The sequence below is a fragment of the Aulostomus chinensis genome, chromosome 8 (genome assembly GCF_037954235.1).
Source record: "Aulostomus chinensis isolate RoL2024-O1b breed Wild chromosome 8, RoL_Achi_v1.0, whole genome shotgun sequence".
NCBI classification, from domain to species: Eukaryota; Metazoa; Chordata; class Actinopteri; order Syngnathiformes; family Aulostomidae; genus Aulostomus; species Aulostomus chinensis.
Window position 1 is genome coordinate 8,551,179 of NC_141327.1, and position 18,795 is coordinate 8,569,973.

General features: G+C 41.5%; 1 protein-coding gene across 1 annotated transcript; it reads left to right on the forward strand.

Annotated features, from left to right (window-relative positions):
- Nucleotides 1-6,752: 6,752 nt before the first annotated feature.
- Nucleotides 6,753-17,992, forward strand: nfil3-5 (nuclear factor, interleukin 3 regulated, member 5). Its single transcript, XM_086210715.1, has 2 exons — nt 6,753-7,083; nt 14,065-17,992. The coding sequence occupies exon 2, from the start codon at nt 14,597-14,599 to the stop codon at nt 16,427-16,429; it is 1,833 nt and encodes a 610-aa protein (XP_086066841.1). The 5' UTR covers nt 6,753-7,083; nt 14,065-14,596; the 3' UTR covers nt 16,430-17,992.
- The last annotated feature ends 803 nt before the right edge of the window (nt 17,993-18,795 follow it).

Below are 18,795 nucleotides of genomic sequence, written 5' to 3' on the forward strand. Positions count from 1 at the left end.
TGTATTGGCTCCCTGTCAAATTCAGAATAGGATTTAAAATTCTTATTATGACATACAAAGGGCTGCACAGTGGTGCAGTGGTTAGCACTGTTGCCTCACAGCATGACGGTTCCGGGTTTGAGTCCCGACTCGGGCACGGGATCTTTCTGTGTGGAGTTTGCATGTTCTCCCCGTGCCTGCGTGGGTTCTCTCTGGGTACTCCGGCTTCTTCCCACCGTCCAAAGACATGCAATTGGGGACTAGGCTAATTGGATACTCTAAAGTGACCGTAGGTATGATTGTGAGTGTGAATGGTTGTTTGTCTATCTGTGTTGGCCCTGCGATGGACTGGCGACCTGTCCAGTGTGTACCCTGCCACTCCCGTAGCCACTGGGATAGGCTCCAGCCCCCCGCGACCCTTAAAAGGAATAAGCGGAAGAAAATGGATAGATGGATTACATACAAAGTCATTAACAATCAGGCATCTTCATATTTATAGATGTCATACAGCCTTCAGCTATCAAGCTCCTCTCCTGTGGAACCGTCTCCCAGTTTCAGTCCAGGATGCAGACACCTTCTCTTCCTTTCAGAGCAGACTTAAGACCTTCCTTTTTGAACAAGCTTATAGTTAGAAGGCTGAGCAGGACCTGAAGAGGTTCAAGCGGCCACCCATAGCACCACCTACTCATGTTCCTGTCTGTCCTTCAGTCTTTCTCTCCCTCTTGATCTCTGTCCCTCTCTTTCCCTCTGTATATCTGTCTTCCTCCATCATTTGTCTTTGTCTCTGGCCTGCCCTCCTGCTTTTTTCATTGCCCCTGTTGCAGGATGTGCTTGCTCATGGAGAATTGCTGGGTATAAATCCATTGAAGGAGTACTAGACTTGCTAAACTTGTAAAATGTCATGGGATAACGTTTGTTATGATTTGGCACTATACAAATAAAATTGGTTTGACTTGACTTGACAAGCAGCCAAAATGGGTTTCCTCCGAAGGGGAATTTATTACTTAATTATTTTCAAAAGACTCAGATTAAGCTTTAGGCCAATTTTGATTGTTGTGCGCTGGGGAACGATTTGGTCAAAAATGATAATAAGCAATAATTATGAATATAATTATTGCTTATTGAATACAATTACTAATTAATATTAAATACTAATTATTCGGGGCACCACCCTGATGAGTTCAGGAAAACTAAGATGTTGACCAAGTTTGGGAATATTTATCAGTCTCAAACAGAGTTTATCCACTGAACAGTCAATATTCGGTAATATCAACCAAATAGGGATGACTCTGATCTTAGAAGGGTGCGATCCGAGCACTGGCTATCACTTAGACACATGACCACAGTTTTGTACACAAAAGACACTACAACTTCTCTCTTATACATAAAAATGTTTATTAAAAACAATTCATCTATCGATCAGCAACACGTTGGTCAAACGGTTCAATCTGACCAAAAGATACAAAGTGATAACATATGTGAGACTGTTTGTGAGTGAAGGAGTGTGTGTGTGCGTGTGCACGTGTGTGTGTGTGTGTGTGTGTGTGTGTGTGTGTGTGTGTGTGTGTGTGTGTGTGTGAAAGAGAGAAGGAGGAGGGGAGGGTGGAACCTGGTTGCCTAGCAACCAGTTAGCGTCGAAGGCTAACAGCTGAGGTTAACTAGCCGCTAGTTAGCACCGTGGAGGTATAAAACGTGAAGTGATCGGTTAGTAAGCCAAACGGCTTAGCGAAAGAGAGAGAGAGATTTCTCTGCCCAGAAAATGCCTAGTTAGGGGAATCCTTACTTGATCCAGTGGGACGATAAGGAATTCAATCTCCGCTGATCCAGATCGCGGGTCGGGCTCGGTTTGGAGGTTCGCAGAAACAGCGGCGGGCAGCCTGCAAGGATCTGCTGAAGTTTACTGGTGGAGGGGTGAACAATCTTGGCCGAGCTTTCGTTCACCAGGGGACCAGTTCACGTGGGTAGCGTGGCTCAACTGTGTCTTGTGGTGTCCGCTTGCGGAGTTCTCGCCTTCGCCGCACTTCCAGTTCAAGGTGCAAAGAGGCCGAAGAGAACCGAAGAGGAGAGCCAAAGAGCAGAGCCGAAGAGATCGGATTTTTCTTTCCTGGGCCTTTTATCTGGTCAGGCAAGTGAGGTCACTTCCTGTGGGATGTACTGGCTCTCAGTCAATAGCAAGTTTTTTTTTCGGGGGGGGGGGGGGGGTCAGTGGCCAGAGATGATCCCCCTTTTTACGACCCTTTGTTTTAAGAGCGTGTGGTCACTCCTAATGCAGGCTTCAGAAAGGGGTGTTGGTCCTTTCTTCAGATGGATTAATTGTCAAATCTCTGAATTAATCTGTTCTCCTGGTTGTGATGGCCCAACATGATTAAAAGACAAAATTAACTATTGAACAGTATGAACAGTCTCAGATTGAGCTTTTGCTGTCTATGAATGGATAGTGACTGCCTTGTAATGCAAAGCAAATCCTGACTGCTGGTTTAGTGTCAGGGTCATACAAATTTGGGCGGCATGGCTCAGGGGTAGAGTGGCCGTCAAGCAACCGAAGGGTCGCTGGTCCTCAACCCTGGTGACTATGTTGAAGTGTCCTTGAGCAAGATACTGAACCCATAATTGCTCCTGATGAGTAGGTTTGCACCTTGCATGGAAGCCTTCACTATCAGTGTGTGAGTGTGTGTGTGAATGGGTGAATGACATGACACTAAAGTGCTTTGAGTGCCGCTAAGATAGAAAAGTGCTATATATAATTGGGTCCATTTACCAAGTTACACTTTGTATCACTCATTGTTCTATGTAAATTAGTGTTTCAAATAAAATCAAGCTAAAGTGAGAGCGAGAGAGAGAGAGAGAGTCCATTGGAGGTCAGTTGAACTGTATCATTGCTAGCACTTTAATGCTCATATTATGCTTAAGTTCATGTTATTATTGTTATTATTGCTTTTACTTTACTTATTTACTTTTGTTGCTGCTGCTGTTATTATTGTTGTGTTTCTTAACTCTCTGTTTAACTCAACCTATGCAAATATGCATACATTGAAAATACCTTATTTGCCTTGCAAATTTTGTGTGCTAACCTACTCAAGCCACCCAATAGACAAAAATTTGTGAGAATTCACATCTTTGTATGGGCTTTCCGTGTAATCTAATCGTGCAAACAATTCACTTAACATTCCATGTGAACTCAGCTTTACAGTGTCAACCCTATGAGAGACAAATTATGTTTTTGCATCATGTGTGGTTAGAACTGTCGCTCAAGTGTGTCACTTTGGTGCCTGTATCTGTACATATTGTACGAAAAGGCATATGTTTGACTATCCATCCATCCATTTTCCCTCCTTTATCCTGTTAAGGGTCGCGGGGGGGGGGGGGGCTGGAGCCTATCCAAGCAGCTTTCGGGCGAGAGGCGGGGTACACCCTGGACAGGTCGCCAGTCCATCGCAGGGCCAACATATTGTTTTTCTTTTTGGAGGGATATGTATTGCATATCAACAATGTACAAGGTAAAGGACAGTTTTTAATCAAAGCTGTAAGGTGTGCAAGGGTGTGAACATGACTAATGTAACCAGTATTAATAATGTTCTCCTTGGCTTTACAGTGGTATGTGCTTAAATCATCCCTCTCCTAGGTTGAAAAGAGTGATAGTGTACAGATGCAAGGAGGGGCTCAGGACTCTGCATGAGACATATTTTGCGTCATCAGCAGAACAGCTATTTTTAGCAGTGAAGCAGCCTCTGTGGTGACTGATTGAGCAGCGTGGAAAAGAGGGATGCAGTAAATACATTAACGTCTGGGGAGAGTGCAAATCTGCACACAGAGATCTGAGGAGCTGCTGAGACACAGACAGTCAGAGGAGCCAGAATACAGTTATGCGTGCAGAGAATTTTCATATCCTCTGTACTGAATCTTAACAATTTTAATCAAGAACACCAGGTGGAGCAGCATGGCGTGCAGTGGTAGCGCTGTCGCCTTACAGTAAGAGGGTCCTGTTCGATTCCCACAGAGGATGCAGTAGGCACTGTGTGGTGTGTCCTCTCCTCCATGTCACCGGGCCAACTCCTTGGGTGGGGTTGGCAAAAGGGCCTTTCTGTGTGGAGTTTGCATGTTGTCACTGTGTCCCCAGGGGTTTCCTATTCAGCAACCCTTCACAAAAAGTGCAACAATCCTGGTCACTATAGCACCTCCTCTGGTCAATTGGGGCACCCGATGGGAGGGGAAAAGAATTGGTAGGAATAACGTGATCCTCCCACACGCTAGGTCCTACTGGTGAAAGTCCCCCCAGGGGTGGTGCTATGTGTCTCTAACATGGACTCACTCGTTCATGCATTCAAAACTGTTACTCCAGAGTTTGATCTATTGTGCATACAATAGCACCACATGCTGCCAACTGACAATAAAGAAGTAATTTTGTTTCACAGCACTTACACCCTGGACTGAACTGTTTCTACTTATAAAATGCAGCATGTAAGCATGAGGCAGGAGCTTTACATTGCACATGCACCATTCTGTTTAAATATATAACACCAATTGAGGAGTAAAATTAGCCTTGAACAACTGAAATACCTTCATGCTCTCTCTCCCTCTCTCTCTTGCTCTCTAGAATACACATGAGGTATTGTGTCTTTGATCACGCTTCATACAGCCCAGCCTGCTATCCCCGTTCCTATAAACTATAGGTAAAAGCCTCCTGGTTGCTAGGCAGGAACTACCACACCATTGTTGCCAAGGGAATGCCTGCATGCAGCAGCAACTGGATAAATGGAGAAGAGTGTTGGGGGTTGGTGCGTATAGCTTATAGCAGAGGACCGGTGGGGGAGGAGCTGGAAAAGTTCAAGGCCACTGTTCTCAAATATGGTGTAATGATGATGGTGCTGTGTGTGTGTGTGTGTGTGTGTGTGTGTGTGTGTGTGTGTGTGTGTGTGTGTGTGTGTGTGTGCGTGTGTGTGTGTGTGCGTGTGTGGTGAATGGTCGTGAAAATCGGTAGAAAATGTATGTTTGATCCAAAGCAGATGCAGATTCTGACCGATGAAATATGCTGATGCAGTTGCTGGTGAGGACAACTGGCCTTGCTGGAAAACAGAATATCTCTTCAGCAGAAAATACACCACTTTTTTCCTCTAAAGATAAATGGAAACTAAAAAATATGATCAAATAAATATATAGTATATCCATCCATTTTTGACTGCTAATCCTGTTAAGGGTTGCAGGGGGGAGATCCTATCCCAGCAGCCTTCGGACGAGAGGCAGGGTACATCCTGGATGAGTCGCCAGTCCATCACAGGGGCAACATATATAGACAGACAATCATTCACACTCACAGCCAATTTAGAGTATTCAATTAACCTAATCCCTATTTGCATGTCTTTAGGACTGTGGGTGGAAGGCGGAGTGCCCAGAGAGAACCATGCAGGCACAGGGATCCTGATCATTACACATACCTCCCTGCAAGTCTCCATGGGACAGTTGCTAAAAAATTTGAATCTGCCCTACCGAAAACCGTGATGTCAATAGCTTTACATATATGATTACTAGGTGGCATACACTTTATTGCTGAAGGTGCTCATGCAGAAGTGTTTTCATTTCACCTGAAATTAGTAATAACCAAGCCTTAATTTTGCTTCAATAATGTCATTTAATCCATCTATCTGATTTGATTTGCATGCTGAAAATTCTCTTGTAACTTGTACTTCAAATTCCCTTTAGGTACTCTAATATACACTGCTATATAAATGGATGGATGTAAATCTCAAATAATTGGATGATTAAATTGACGATACTTTACACCTTCGAGTTGTTTCATAAAAAAGTGTACAAAATTACATTACATAAGTAATTTAGTATTCAACAGCCAACACAACAGATCATACCTGCAATCTATCTATCCATGAAGGGTGGCCCAAAAGTTTATCCTTATTCTATTAAAATTATTCTATTAAAACTACTCCTCCTGATGTAGACCATCTCTTTGGATGATCAGCTGAGCATATTGCACTATTCTTTAACAGGTAGGAAATACATTTTGCTCCTTGATTCAATGTGTGGAGAGCTCGTGGTCATAGTTGGTGCCACATAGGCCTCACTGGAAAACAGCATGCCTATCATTGGACTCTCACTGGATTAATCTCTTAATGCCATAGATACCTCTTCAGGAATCTGTTCAGCTGACACTCTGTGGGATATGCAGATATCTGACATCTGCTTGCAGCTCGGCCAGTGGAAATGGGGCCAAACTGACCCGACCCCACCCGACGTGAGCCAAAGTGAGCCAGTGGAAATGCGCCTCAAGTGTTCTCCATTTCCCCAAATCTCAGTAGGGTACTTTGAATCAACTGGCAAAACTTCTAAATCTGAGGTTGCTTTCTGGGTGAGCCTGACAACCCTAATGAATGGCTTATGCAAAGGTGCTTGCATCCTGATGTAATATGTATTATGTTGCATAACCAAATGTGAAAAAACACCCACCCTATTTTTCAAGAAATATTTTTTATTAAATATACAAAAACAAATTGACATTGACCACCATCCATAGTAATATTGATAAATGTGGGAATATATGTGATAATATATAACAGTGTGTGAACGTGTACCTTCAAACATGGATCATGAAGAATTTTTAGAAGGCTACTCACTTACATAGCGAATGTGTGCACATTTATGCCCGATTATGACCGTCTAATAAAACATGGCATTCATTGCATTGCAGGAAAGGAGATAACAAAGGAGATGGACATGGAAATCGGGAGACGAGAGGAAAAAGCATAACATGCGCGCACACACGCACACGCACACACTCGCGGAGAGATAGAGGACAAAAACGTGACTAGGCAGCCTAAGAGCTGTTATGCAACCGCTGACCTACTAACACATATTTCCAGAAAGGGAGCCGGAGAAACTGGAGCAAAGTGTCCATCAGAACCCGACAGTCAGCCCGAGCCAAAGGACAGAAACAGTATCCAGCAGACCCCCTGACTCCACCAGCACCGACAGGAAAAGGACAAGAACTTTTTTCGTGTTTTTGGAGGTTTTTACTGAAGGGAAGAGGGAAACGGGAACCAGACAGCTTTTGTGTCGGGGAAGTGTAAAGCGTGTATTCTCCTTCTGGACATCAAGGTATGTTTTTGACTGTACGCAGCAAAACTGTTCGCATTTGACGTCGAATTTTTGATGGCTATTGATGTGTTTTTTATGTGTGAGGGGTGTAAGCTATTTCTACCGCGAAGGGAACATGATGCTTTCTAGTCGGGTATTGTTCACATGGTGAGTCAGTTCACCGGCGTCCGCCCGTGACTTTGAGACGTTACTGTTTTTTTAAGACACGCAAATACACTGCTCACGACGTGATTAATGTATTACTATGTGCTTCTTTGTGTTCGCTGACACGAAAATACAGCGACGTGGTAAGCCATGTCCCATATAATCTCCTCAATGTCAAGGCGAGGTGATTTCCCTCATGATAGTGTTTTCCGGGGAGAGAGTTGTGTCTGGCTAATAATGCAGACTCTGTTAGCTCCTGCACGTGGCATGCAGCTACTTTATCTAGCTTGTTTATATGGAGGTCACATTAGCCCTGAAATACCATCAAGTTCTCTCTTTGGCTGCTGCCTGCAGTATGGTGATGCTAATTTTTTAAACTTTTATAATTATTATTATTAGTAGTAGTAATAGAACATTCCCAGCAAATAGCAATAACAACGCCTTAAATGAATCATTGATCATTTTAGAGAGTTGCTCTGTTCATTCTTTTTATAGGTTACATCTTTTAATTGCTGTATAAGTTCAAAACCAAATCAATCACAAAATATCAAATTTTCATTCTCAGTTAATCACCACCTTATTACTCCTAAATTGTCTTTTTTTTAACATAAAGCCCAGCGCTGTGCTTAAAGGGCCTTGGAGGCTATGACATAACTAGCACACAGCAGGGAGAGGTAATAAACAGCAGCTCTCTCCTGGGACAAAGACCCCAGGTAATTGATTTCTGCTCAGAGTCTCTTCTTTTCAGTCATGAACATATTAAAAAAGTAAAAACTTATTTTTAAAAGAAAGTCTGCATGACCATAATGAAGTTGTGTTTCATGATGATGTAGCACATTGTCTATTAGGTATTTCTAAATTTGTTCAGTTAAATTTTCCCAGGCCGAGCCTCGATGTAACTTTCTTCTGAAGTGAACATTAAAAACGTGATGCAAAGCATGGAAACCCTGCGTGGTTAGGTAGGCAGGGTTCCACTGAGACCTTAGTTCCGCTGCTGCCAGCTGGTCTGGTTTCAGAGCCATCTGCATTGCTGCATCTCAGCCAGCTGTCTGAATATAGGTCAAAGCTGTAGCTGGTTGAGGAGACACATGACATATACAGGGCAAGCCACAAACTGCTTTGACCACTCTGCTTGTTACTCTGAGAAATACAAGATGTGAGTTCCATGTAGATACAGGTCCTATTTTTCTTACTTTTTTGATTGTTAATCAACATCCAATGTTTCTTTTGCATACCTGCACACCACTTATCTTACATAGCTCAAACCTAAAATTTTTAACTCTGGCTCCTGTGTTAGCCAGACATATACAATATTTTGCAGGCAGTTGCATTTAGCTGGAAATGAGATTCAGGTCACGTGTTATCATACAATGAATTTCAAATACAAGTGATTTTAAAGGCTTTAAACAGGATATTAGTTTTTTTCTTAATGTCAAAATCAGATATAAATATTGTTAACCTTCCCTGAAACAGACACTTGAATTTGAACCTTGTAGTGTTGCATCACTAATCATTAGTACAGGCAGGGGTGTTTTCATACATTTTTTCAAAGCAAGTACTAAGTGTGTTGTTTGGTGGATAGTCATCGTGCTTTCTAACTGACCTGGAATGTCTGGATCCCCGTCTCATAGTTTTGTTCTCTTGACACAAAGCTTCAGGCAAAATGGATGCCCCAGCTGGGCCCCTCCACATGTGTGGATTTAGATCACTTAAAGGCTGGAGGAGGGAAAGAGGATACCTTATGTTTTACTCACTCTGGTATCAGAGGGTGTCAGAGCAGTCTTCTCCTAGCAGAAAGTGCATGAGAACTGCTTCCAGTCCAAAACATAAACAGCAGACACACAGCAACTGCAGCAAATCATTCACTTTCAATAAGACCAAAAGAAAATGTGCCATTTCTTCCAGTGTTCAGTTATTCTGTTGCTTTTAACAGAGCAAAATTTAGACCCAGGGGTAAGTTGCTGAGTATTCTCTGCTATTGACCTGTAGCATCTGCTGCTATGCAATATTCTTGTGTTACACAAGCTTTGCACCGCAACTAGAAATATTCAGAGCACGTACATTACGAGCAACAACAGCCGCCCCTCCCCATGCAGTCCAGAAAGAAAGGCTGTTATGTGTGAATTTGGCTGCAGAGATGGGTGTGTGTGCTGACGTCAACGCCATCTTCCTATATGCATAATATTTCATCTTGCCACTGATGCGTATTGTTATATATGCTGCACTGGCATTGTGGGCGTCTCCAGAATGTAGAGGAGCGAAGGTTGTATGAAATTCACAGGGGTTTTCATAGTCAGATTGTTAGGCTCATGACCTATCAAAGTTTGTCTTTTATTCCTCCTGCAGAAGGAGAAATTTCCACCAACTGGACTGAATTCCTCCTGTCACCCCATCCCTCCCCTAACGCCCTACCCCAAACCTCTTTCTCTTTCTCTATTTATAGAGTGCACTCTAATACTCTCTTTCCCTCCAGCCCTCCCTCCCTTGCAGTCCCACTGACCTATTTTATGGCGCACCGTCAAAGACGGGGAGTGTTTACTGCTGAGCGTTGTTTCTAGGTCAGTGGGACAGCACAGACGTATGAGTGCTTCCTTCCCTCCCCCCTTTGTTTTGTGGCCCCCTACTCCCACCCCCAAGTCTTTATGAAAATAGTTCAAGGTTTGCAGGGTGTGATGCGGATCTGCCTACATTTTTCCACATCTGTTTATGGTTGTGTTCAAGTCCTTCTCCATTAAGTGTTATAGCTTTTTAAGGTAGGGACAAAGAAGAGACAAGAACAATTCAGTTTTACCAGTTTTGCAGCATACCTACCCAAAGCCCCTGAGTGACAGAAAACAAGTCTGAGTAGAACTAAGCCTATAACATGTTGTTTGAGAGTCACAGTTTTGTTTTGTTTTTTAATTCAGGGTGACACAGGGTGAAGAAGCAGATTAATGCTATAATCAAGAAGACTCTTGGTAGATGTATTACTTGTTATATGGTAAAAAAAACATCAGCACAGAAAGTGGGTCAATACTGTTTAACGAGAGAACTATTGTTCTTAATCCTTTAGCATTTGCACATACATTTTTTTTTTTTTGCCTTTTTGTCAGGACAGTTTAAAAATGGCAGTGGTCTAATGGCTAAGCCACTTTGTTTGGTTCTTTTTCCATTTGTGCCATGCCTGGTCTCCATAATATTGTGTCTGTGCTCCAATATAAAGAGCAAAAATGACCGAGGACCTCAGTCAGATTCAATAGCTTCTTGTTGTTTTACTGCCAACTAGGCTTGTTTCAATTGGCAATCAGATCAGCCTTTTAACATTTAATTGAAATTTATTAATTTAATAGGGGTCAGCTATTCCATGTAAAATGAAACCAGTTCCTTTGCAAGATATATTGCAAAAGCCATTGTGCTGATGACCCATCTGTGCTAGTATTTTACATCTTTTGCCATTAATTGGTGAGCTGGTTTAACTGGCTTAGCAGCCTCAATGGGATGCCAAGTCTGCAGCATTAATGTTGCTCGGTGAAAATAAGTATTACTTACGCATACATACACTTACACTTCATTTTAATCCAGAGTCTAAATGTATGAGCAAATATGTAAATATAACATTAAAAAGTACAGTCACGTAGCAACATTAACAGTTTATAAAAGCAATGTTTATACTGCCTGTCCAACAATAATTATTGTCCCTAATAATTTGGAACAATTATTAACTTGGACTCCTTCAGTTATGGCTTTTTTTTCCACATTGTGGCATTTTTCTTCGCCACTAACTCAACTTCTCTGTCCACCATGCTTGCTGCCTGTCAGTGACATAACTTCTCCCGTCCTTGGCATGCATCAGAAATCAGCGATCATCATTAAACCCAACGACCTGAAAATAGAGTGGTTCAGCTTACCCAAATGGCAACAGCAGGGTCAGTATGTTGTCATTTCAGCAAGATTAGGGGAGGTTAGTTGCTCTACCACCTCAGAATCTCTTGGGAATGAACTTTTGCTTCTGAAACTGACATCTGCCAATTTCTTCTTTTAGGGGGGGGGGGGGGGGGGCTGAAATACCAACATTTTTATAATTTTTCACCACATGGAAATTTTTTAATGATTCACTTTCTTTCATATTGAATGATATGCCACTTTCAGATGTCCATATCTCTTGAAATATATGTCCTACAGTCCTCAAATTTTTAGGAGATTCCAAACATTTCTGATGAATGATGAGAAATTTCTTTTTTTTTTTTGCTTAAGACCTCATAAATTAAGGATTTCTTCAAAAATCACAAATACAATGGATTTTCAAAAAAAATTGGAGAAATGTAGCTATAATTATGGCTAATCAGAGTTGACATAGGTGAAAAAGTTCATAATTTCCCAACAGTCAGATTGACATCTTGACCCATGGGTAGGATGATGACATTTAGGATACGAGGAGATGAACGTATCATCAAGGTCAAAGTCAACTTTATTGTCAAATATACTATATGTGCATGACATACAGCATAGATGAGTCCTCTGGGACCCATGGTGCGAAAACAGCCAGAGTGCAGAACAGGCAGGAATAGTGTAAAGGCAAAAAAACAGATAAATATAAAACATTTGAGGTGAACATTCAACATTTGACATACAAGGCACTGATAGAATTTCCTGAGGTAGTCCGGTCTAGTGTAAATTGTGTAATGGGAGAGTGTCCGTATGTGCAAAGTTGTATGGAGTAATTGTAATGGACCGCTGGGATGCATAAACTTCATTTTTATGTCTTCATGCTCATGACATGACATAGTAAGCACTTTTGCGCTTACTATGGGTTTTTCCGTAAGTCTGAATTCTTGCTTGTGTTGTACGTCACTTTGGACAAAAGCGTCTGCTAGATGAAATAGTAGAAATTGTAGAAATTACATAAGAATTAAGTTCATGCATCTCAGTGGTTCTTTTCTGTCATTCGAGTGGCCTGATCCTGAGGACTTTTGCAAGGATCCTACTGTTTATGTACTGAGCTGCATCAAACTACCCAGAACAACTTGGACAGATTGGTAGTACAAACTGCATCCTGCAAAGACTAAAGCCATTCATAAGTCTGAAGAAAAACATCTGTCTACTAACAAATGAACCCGCCTCTTTTTATCCGTTCTGAGCTTATTGTATACTTGAGCTAACAAATGTCTTAGTGTGATTTTCAAAACTTTCTCAATAAAGAAGGCCTGAAGTTGCTTTGTCTTCAACCAGTGGCTTGAATTATTTGCTTAAATAGATGAAATATCTTAACATGAAGACAACATGGCAGGATATTAAAAGTTTACCCATAAGTAGATGATACCTCCATCTCTTACTATTCATCTGGCCATTTGGATGTTAATTACTGTTTTACCTGTGCCAAATTTATTTGCCATAACACTCACTTCTACTAACATGAAAACTTTCTAAGCATTGGTAATGTCATCAACATAAAATTGATCATATAGATCCTCATATGGATCCTATGAGGATATTTGAGGTATTTTTCCTGATTTTATTTGAAAATCCACTTTATTTGGAATTTTTCAACAAATCCTGTGTTTGAGAGATCTTAAGCAAAAAAAGAGGCTTGTTTACTCAATTTTTTTAATCTGTTAAATGATGCCTTAACTGATGCATAATAATGTAACTTCAGACTGTTTTGTCTTTAGAGTAATGGGAAAAAAATGCAGGAATAATTATGCATACATTGAAAACAGTTAATAAAAATATCGCTAATGAGTTCATATAGAATTCAACACTTGATCAGGCTCAGTGACCTAGATAATTATGTTCTCTGTGTGTGTCACAGGAAGAATTGTTCATTTTTGCAAAGGACTCCAGACCTAAGTGCAATAATGTGTTATTGATGACTTCACCTCAATTGTGTAATACTGTGCAATGAGGGAACCAGACAAATTTGGACTGGAACAGCAGCTGATCAAGTTGTTACATAACCCTGCCATCAACATCTGCACTGCTTTCAGTATTGTTGCCTTAATGGAGCAAAGTTAGTTGAGCAAGCTTTCCTGTGGAGCTACCATGTTGATACTGCAGAAGGATGTTCAGCAGCTTGTGGTGTAATTTTACTGTGTAATGACTAACTGAGAAACCATGATTGTGTTATTGTGACAAACAAATATACACATACAGGAGGTAACCAGTTGTGTTGTTGTGATGTCTCAGTAACTATGGGGACTCCTACAGATTGATTCAGCCAATGAGTTTCAGGCATATACTGTTTGATTGACTATTTACCACTTCAATTTTAATCATTCATTACACATTAAAAAAAATATATAAAATCATACAAATAAAAATCAAAACATGATTTGTTTCATAAGATGCTACAACTACAGATTAAACATGACACATCAGACCCATCAACCATAAATCATTGGTGGCTCTCCCCTAAGTTGTCTCCATGTCCTCTTCATGCCTCTTTATCTTACAGTCGCTGAAGAGATGGCATGTCTTCCTGCCTCAGTTTTCATTATGTGACTATAACCGCGCTCCCATCTTACTCAAAAGCTCTGCAGTAGTGCCACACAGTGTGTTCAGTCCCAGCCCACAAATCTGTCTGTTCACCTCTGTGCTGCTGCTGAAACTCTGCTGATCCACTTCCTCCTTCTTTCAGCAAACAAAAAAAGGACAGACTTGACAGACAAGCACTGTGTAACTCTTCTTGTAAATATAGGGTAGTATTTAATGATGCCAGTTTGATTTCAAAATCACTCCACATTTGAGTTTTGTAAAATATTTAACCTGAATGAAATGTAAATATATGAAGATTGCTGTGACTTTTACAGCTAAACTAACTCTTTCTCCCCCTCTCTCTTTCTCCCCTTCTCCATAAACCAGTTAATGGTCAGCAAACAGCAGCGTTGAAGTTGGATCCTCAGGGGGCCCTGAAGTAGTCCGACTGACCCAAATATTTTGTAACACTGAAAGAAGCAGGCCAGGCGCCTGACAGGCATCACAGCTGTGTTCAAGATTGAAGAAGACATCAATAAACTTAAATTCACCTCCAGTGAGACTCCAGAGACTTGCTTTGAACCGTTTGCCAAGACAGCTGAAAGACTCTCTGCACAAAAACCAAACCTGTCTCTTTTTGTAGACTCTTGAACAGAAGACTTGTTCAATGTCTGAAGTTTTTGTGGAATTCCATCTCTTTTTAATATTCTTAGCAAATTTGGACACTTGAACATTTTGATTTTGAAAAATAAAAGAAATCAATGAGGCTCTCCCTTAGAGGAGCACAAATACCACATCCAGAAGTTTTTGCTGATCCTGATACTTAGGTCAAACTCTGTAGTAAAGTCAATTTATACAGTTTTACATCTTTTCCCTTCCCCCTTTGCTAGAGTTGCACTCTGGCCCTCAGCTGGGAAAAATGGAAAATCTAAGTCTACACCTCTCATCCACCAGCAACAAAAGTACCATGGAGGTGGACACTTTCTCCAATTACACTGGCAGCCTTCCATCTCCTCTTCCTGAAGGTGGAGCGCGGCTCAGCCGCCAGGCTAAAGGTTCCAAGCCTACTGTGACATCTCGTCGCAAGCGAGAGTTCATCTCTGATGAAAAGAAAGATGATTCCTACTGGGAAAAACGTAGAAAGAACAATGAAGCAGCCAAGCGCTCAAGGGAAAAGCGACGTCTTAATGACATGGTGCTTGAGAACCGGGTCATGGCGCTGAATGAAGAGAACGTTCGTCTGAAGACAGAACTCCTTCAGCTCAAATTGCGCTTTGGCCTCATCAGTACAGCCTCCTACATGGAAAAAACTCAGCAGATCTCCAGCAATGCTGCTGCTGCTAACTCTAGTAGCAATGGAAGCAGCACCAATGGCACCCCTAACAGTAATGCCTACCTCTCAAGCAGCGGCTACTCCAGTGCATCTCAGGTGATGCTGAATTCTGACTCCTCTGAAACTGAACAGTCCAGCCGTGGCGAGTGCCACACCATGCTCCACAAGTATTCTCCAAGGGGCTCTGTCTCTGACCTGTCAGATGGCTCCTCCAGCCCTGAACCAATGGGCTACAACATAAAGAAGGAGCCTTCATGTGTAGAGATGGCCAGACTTGAAAACAATGGGATTTCCAGTGGGATTGCAAATGGGATGTCCAACGGATTACCAAGTGGAGCTTACCATGGAAACCACAATGACATCCGTTCCCCTCACCAGCAGAATGACTACCAGCACCACCAACAGCAGCAGTGCCGCACGGAGGCCTCCAGCACCCCTAACCAGGCATCCTCTGCTCAAAGAAGCGTCATATTATATCGCTCTAGCAGCGGGTGTTACCCCATTGAGAGCTCGAGGCCAGATGACCCACATTCCCAGCAGAGTAGACAGCATTCACAGCGCACCTCTAAGTTCATTGATTGTTCTGCGACCATCACAGAGGTTGCTGAAAAGCTAGAAAAAACGAAGACCTTGGACTGTGAGCAGTATGAATACACCAATAGTCATGATGACTCAGCTGAGGAGCTGCAAATAAGGTACAATTCCAGTGCCCAACAGCAGTGTGAAAATCGTCATGGGCATTGTAGCTACACAGGTCAGGAGAACAGCCTTCAGCACAGCAGCAGTCACCGTAACCCCTTTGCCCCTAATCTGATCCACAGCACTGAGGAAGGAAAGTCCTCCTTCCCACATCACAGCGGCTACCTCAACACGCTGGACGAAGAGCCCCCAGTACTCACCTATGAGGGAGGCCCTAGAGCTGGCGGTTTCTACCAAGAGAACTCATCTGCTAAAGACACCTCATCCAGTGATGGTGACCCTCGTAGCTCAGACAAGGAAGGTTCCACAGATGATGAGTCCCCCTCCTCATCCTCTTCAGACATCAGCTACCACCAGAAAGTGTTAGGAGCTGTTGGTTCACATGGCGAGTGCCAAGCAGAGGTAAAAACCACTGCCCTGCCCCATAAGCTGCGCCTCAAGTTCAGAGCTCTGTCAAATGGTGCAGCAAAAGCACAGATGGAAGGAACTGTAAGCAACTCAACATCCCCATCTCCCACCTTACCCCAGCATCCTTACCTGGCTCTACCTAGCAGCTCTCACAGTGGCCAGTCAAATGGCGAGGGCAAAGAGACTGAGAATGAGACTGAGGACACAGAGGAAGATGAGCTTCAGAATAACAAGAGGATAGAAGCAAAAAAGGATGGAGTAAAAAAGGGATCCAGCAGTAGTAGGGGTGGGAGCAATAAGAGGTGGAACTAAGGACAAACGGAAGTGGCTTTGAGCATCTTTGTCACCTCTCTTGTCAACAGTCTACACAAGATAGGGATCTACAACTACAGCTCAAATCAGTTCTCAAGAGAAGAAGCCAGTGATGTGTGTGAGGTATAGTTAAATATGAGTTTACCATCAAGTTTTACTGTGTTACCTGTTCCCCTCCTCATGATTTTCTCCTACCTCCCACCTATATTTCCAGTTAAAATCAAACTTCTCTTAATAAGGAAGGGAACAGAACAATATCCACATCTGGAGTCTGGGATATTTCCCCTGTGAAAAATTCAAGTTTTTTTCAATTATTCATCATTATAAACTGCCTTAGTGGCTGGCCAGCATACACATCTTTATTGTGGCATTACAAAAACATTTTTTGACCAAAGAATACACATCCTTCCTTAATATCTCCCTTTTGTGGCACAGTCACAAATACATCCTCAGAATACATCTGTACTATAACATCTTCCACTCACCTATCAGCTGCACACACCTCCTTCTCTTCTGAAGCACTTAGATTGTATATTGCTGTGACATAAATTTGCATATATGAAGTATATATTTTGAGAGGAAAAATGTGGCAAAACAATAAAAAAAATATTGCTGTGGGATGCAGAAGTCTTAGATTTATAAATGTTTATCTTTGTTGAGACACCCAATATAATCTTTAAAAAAAATGCCTCAAAAGATTTTATTCCAACTAAAAGCAGAAGCCACAAGTTAGACTTTCTTCAGATACATGGATTGGCCTGTTGAGTTGCTGGAAGTCCTTGTTGAGTTGATTTGTACTCCAGTAAACAATTGAGGCCAGTTCTCTGCATATCAATCAAGGTTATACAGTGCTACGTTGCTGACAGTAAAACCTGATAAGCACAAGGCAAGCCTCATTTGCCAGCCGTTCAAGAAAAATCAGTACATCCTCATGACCCAAACAAAAGTTGTTTGTCTAATAATGAAATGGCTCCCCAGCCTCAACCAGCAAAGCTGCTCTTTCATAAGGTGCCTCTTTATTATGTTGTCTTTTCTCTGCATAGGCAACCATCTCAAAAAGTTCACTCAACTCCGCACAACATTGTTAGTAACAGTAGCTGCTGTGGATCATCCAGTCTCTACAAGTTTGACAGTTTCACTTCCTGGTGCCTGCCTGTGGCCACTATGTATAAATGTAAAGTTGTTTCTATCTCTTGTATACTACTGTTATTATTTTATTAATATTTTTATTTTCTATTATATTGGGTTATCTTGTCAATTATGTGTATTTTTGTGTCATCTTGTTGATTCATTTTGTGCTATGCTCTTCCTGATTGTACGGTGTATTTACCCATGCTACACTACACCCCTGCTATATTTGTACTCAGTGTTATTGTATAACCTATAATGTTCACTGAAAGCTTTTACAAAAAAATGGGGAGGAAAAAAAAGAGTAAAGCTATTAAGTGATTGTGTATTGGTATTCATCACCTGGATATGCAAAATGGTTACAAAACACTAATTTTTGATTGTGAATGATTGAAAAAAGAGGGAAAAATAAAAGGTTGAGTTTTTTGTGTCTGTTCTGAACTTTCTTGTATTTTATTAAATTTTCATGAGTGAAACAGTTAGCTGATTCACAGCTCACACCATTCACAACAACATTCATGTCTGCCTGGATCCCCTGGTTTGAGCTGACTAAACAGCTTCACACATTCAACAATATCATGCTTCATCGTAGACTTGTGAAAATGTATCTGAACAACACAAACTGAGATAGAGCAGACCTACAGGCAAAGATCTAGACTGAACCTGACCTCAGTCTGATTATTCATGCTGTGGCTACATTTTTACCATACATGAATGCAATTTATAGTGCAAGTACACTTCAGATTGTACAAACAAGCTTTCTGCTAAATACCTGCAAGATAAACAGGGTCATAAAAACTTAATTGAGCTGACAATAATTGTAAAGATTAAGTTGTTTACTCAAATTGAAAAAAGCTTGATTGAAAAATGATTGGTTGTGAACAGGGAAAGCAAGAAGTCTACATATTGCTGTTCAATAAAAGTTTATAGGAAAATAAGAATAATTTGAATTGACATTTTATGTTAGTGTTACTAGGCTTATGTATAAAGCAGAAGAGTTGCACAAACAACTCACAAGGGAATTTGTAGGGGACTGCAGTTCTCCAGAGCAATTTAGCATCCTTCAGGTCATTGTTTTTGATTTACAGCCCACAAATGTGGTTTATTTTAACACTATTTAACTCCTAAAAACATCAAACCTGCCTTGCTATCTGAGTCCATAGACAATATTAACTAATAACTTTTAACAAATTGCTCATGGTGGAGTATTTAGCGGCTAAAGGAATAAATAGAGGAAT

Excerpts from the sequence above, each read along its gene's own strand:
- nfil3-5 (XM_086210715.1), top strand. The coding sequence starts at position 14,597 with ATGGAAAATCTAAGTCTACACCTCTCATCCACCAGCAACAAAAGTACC.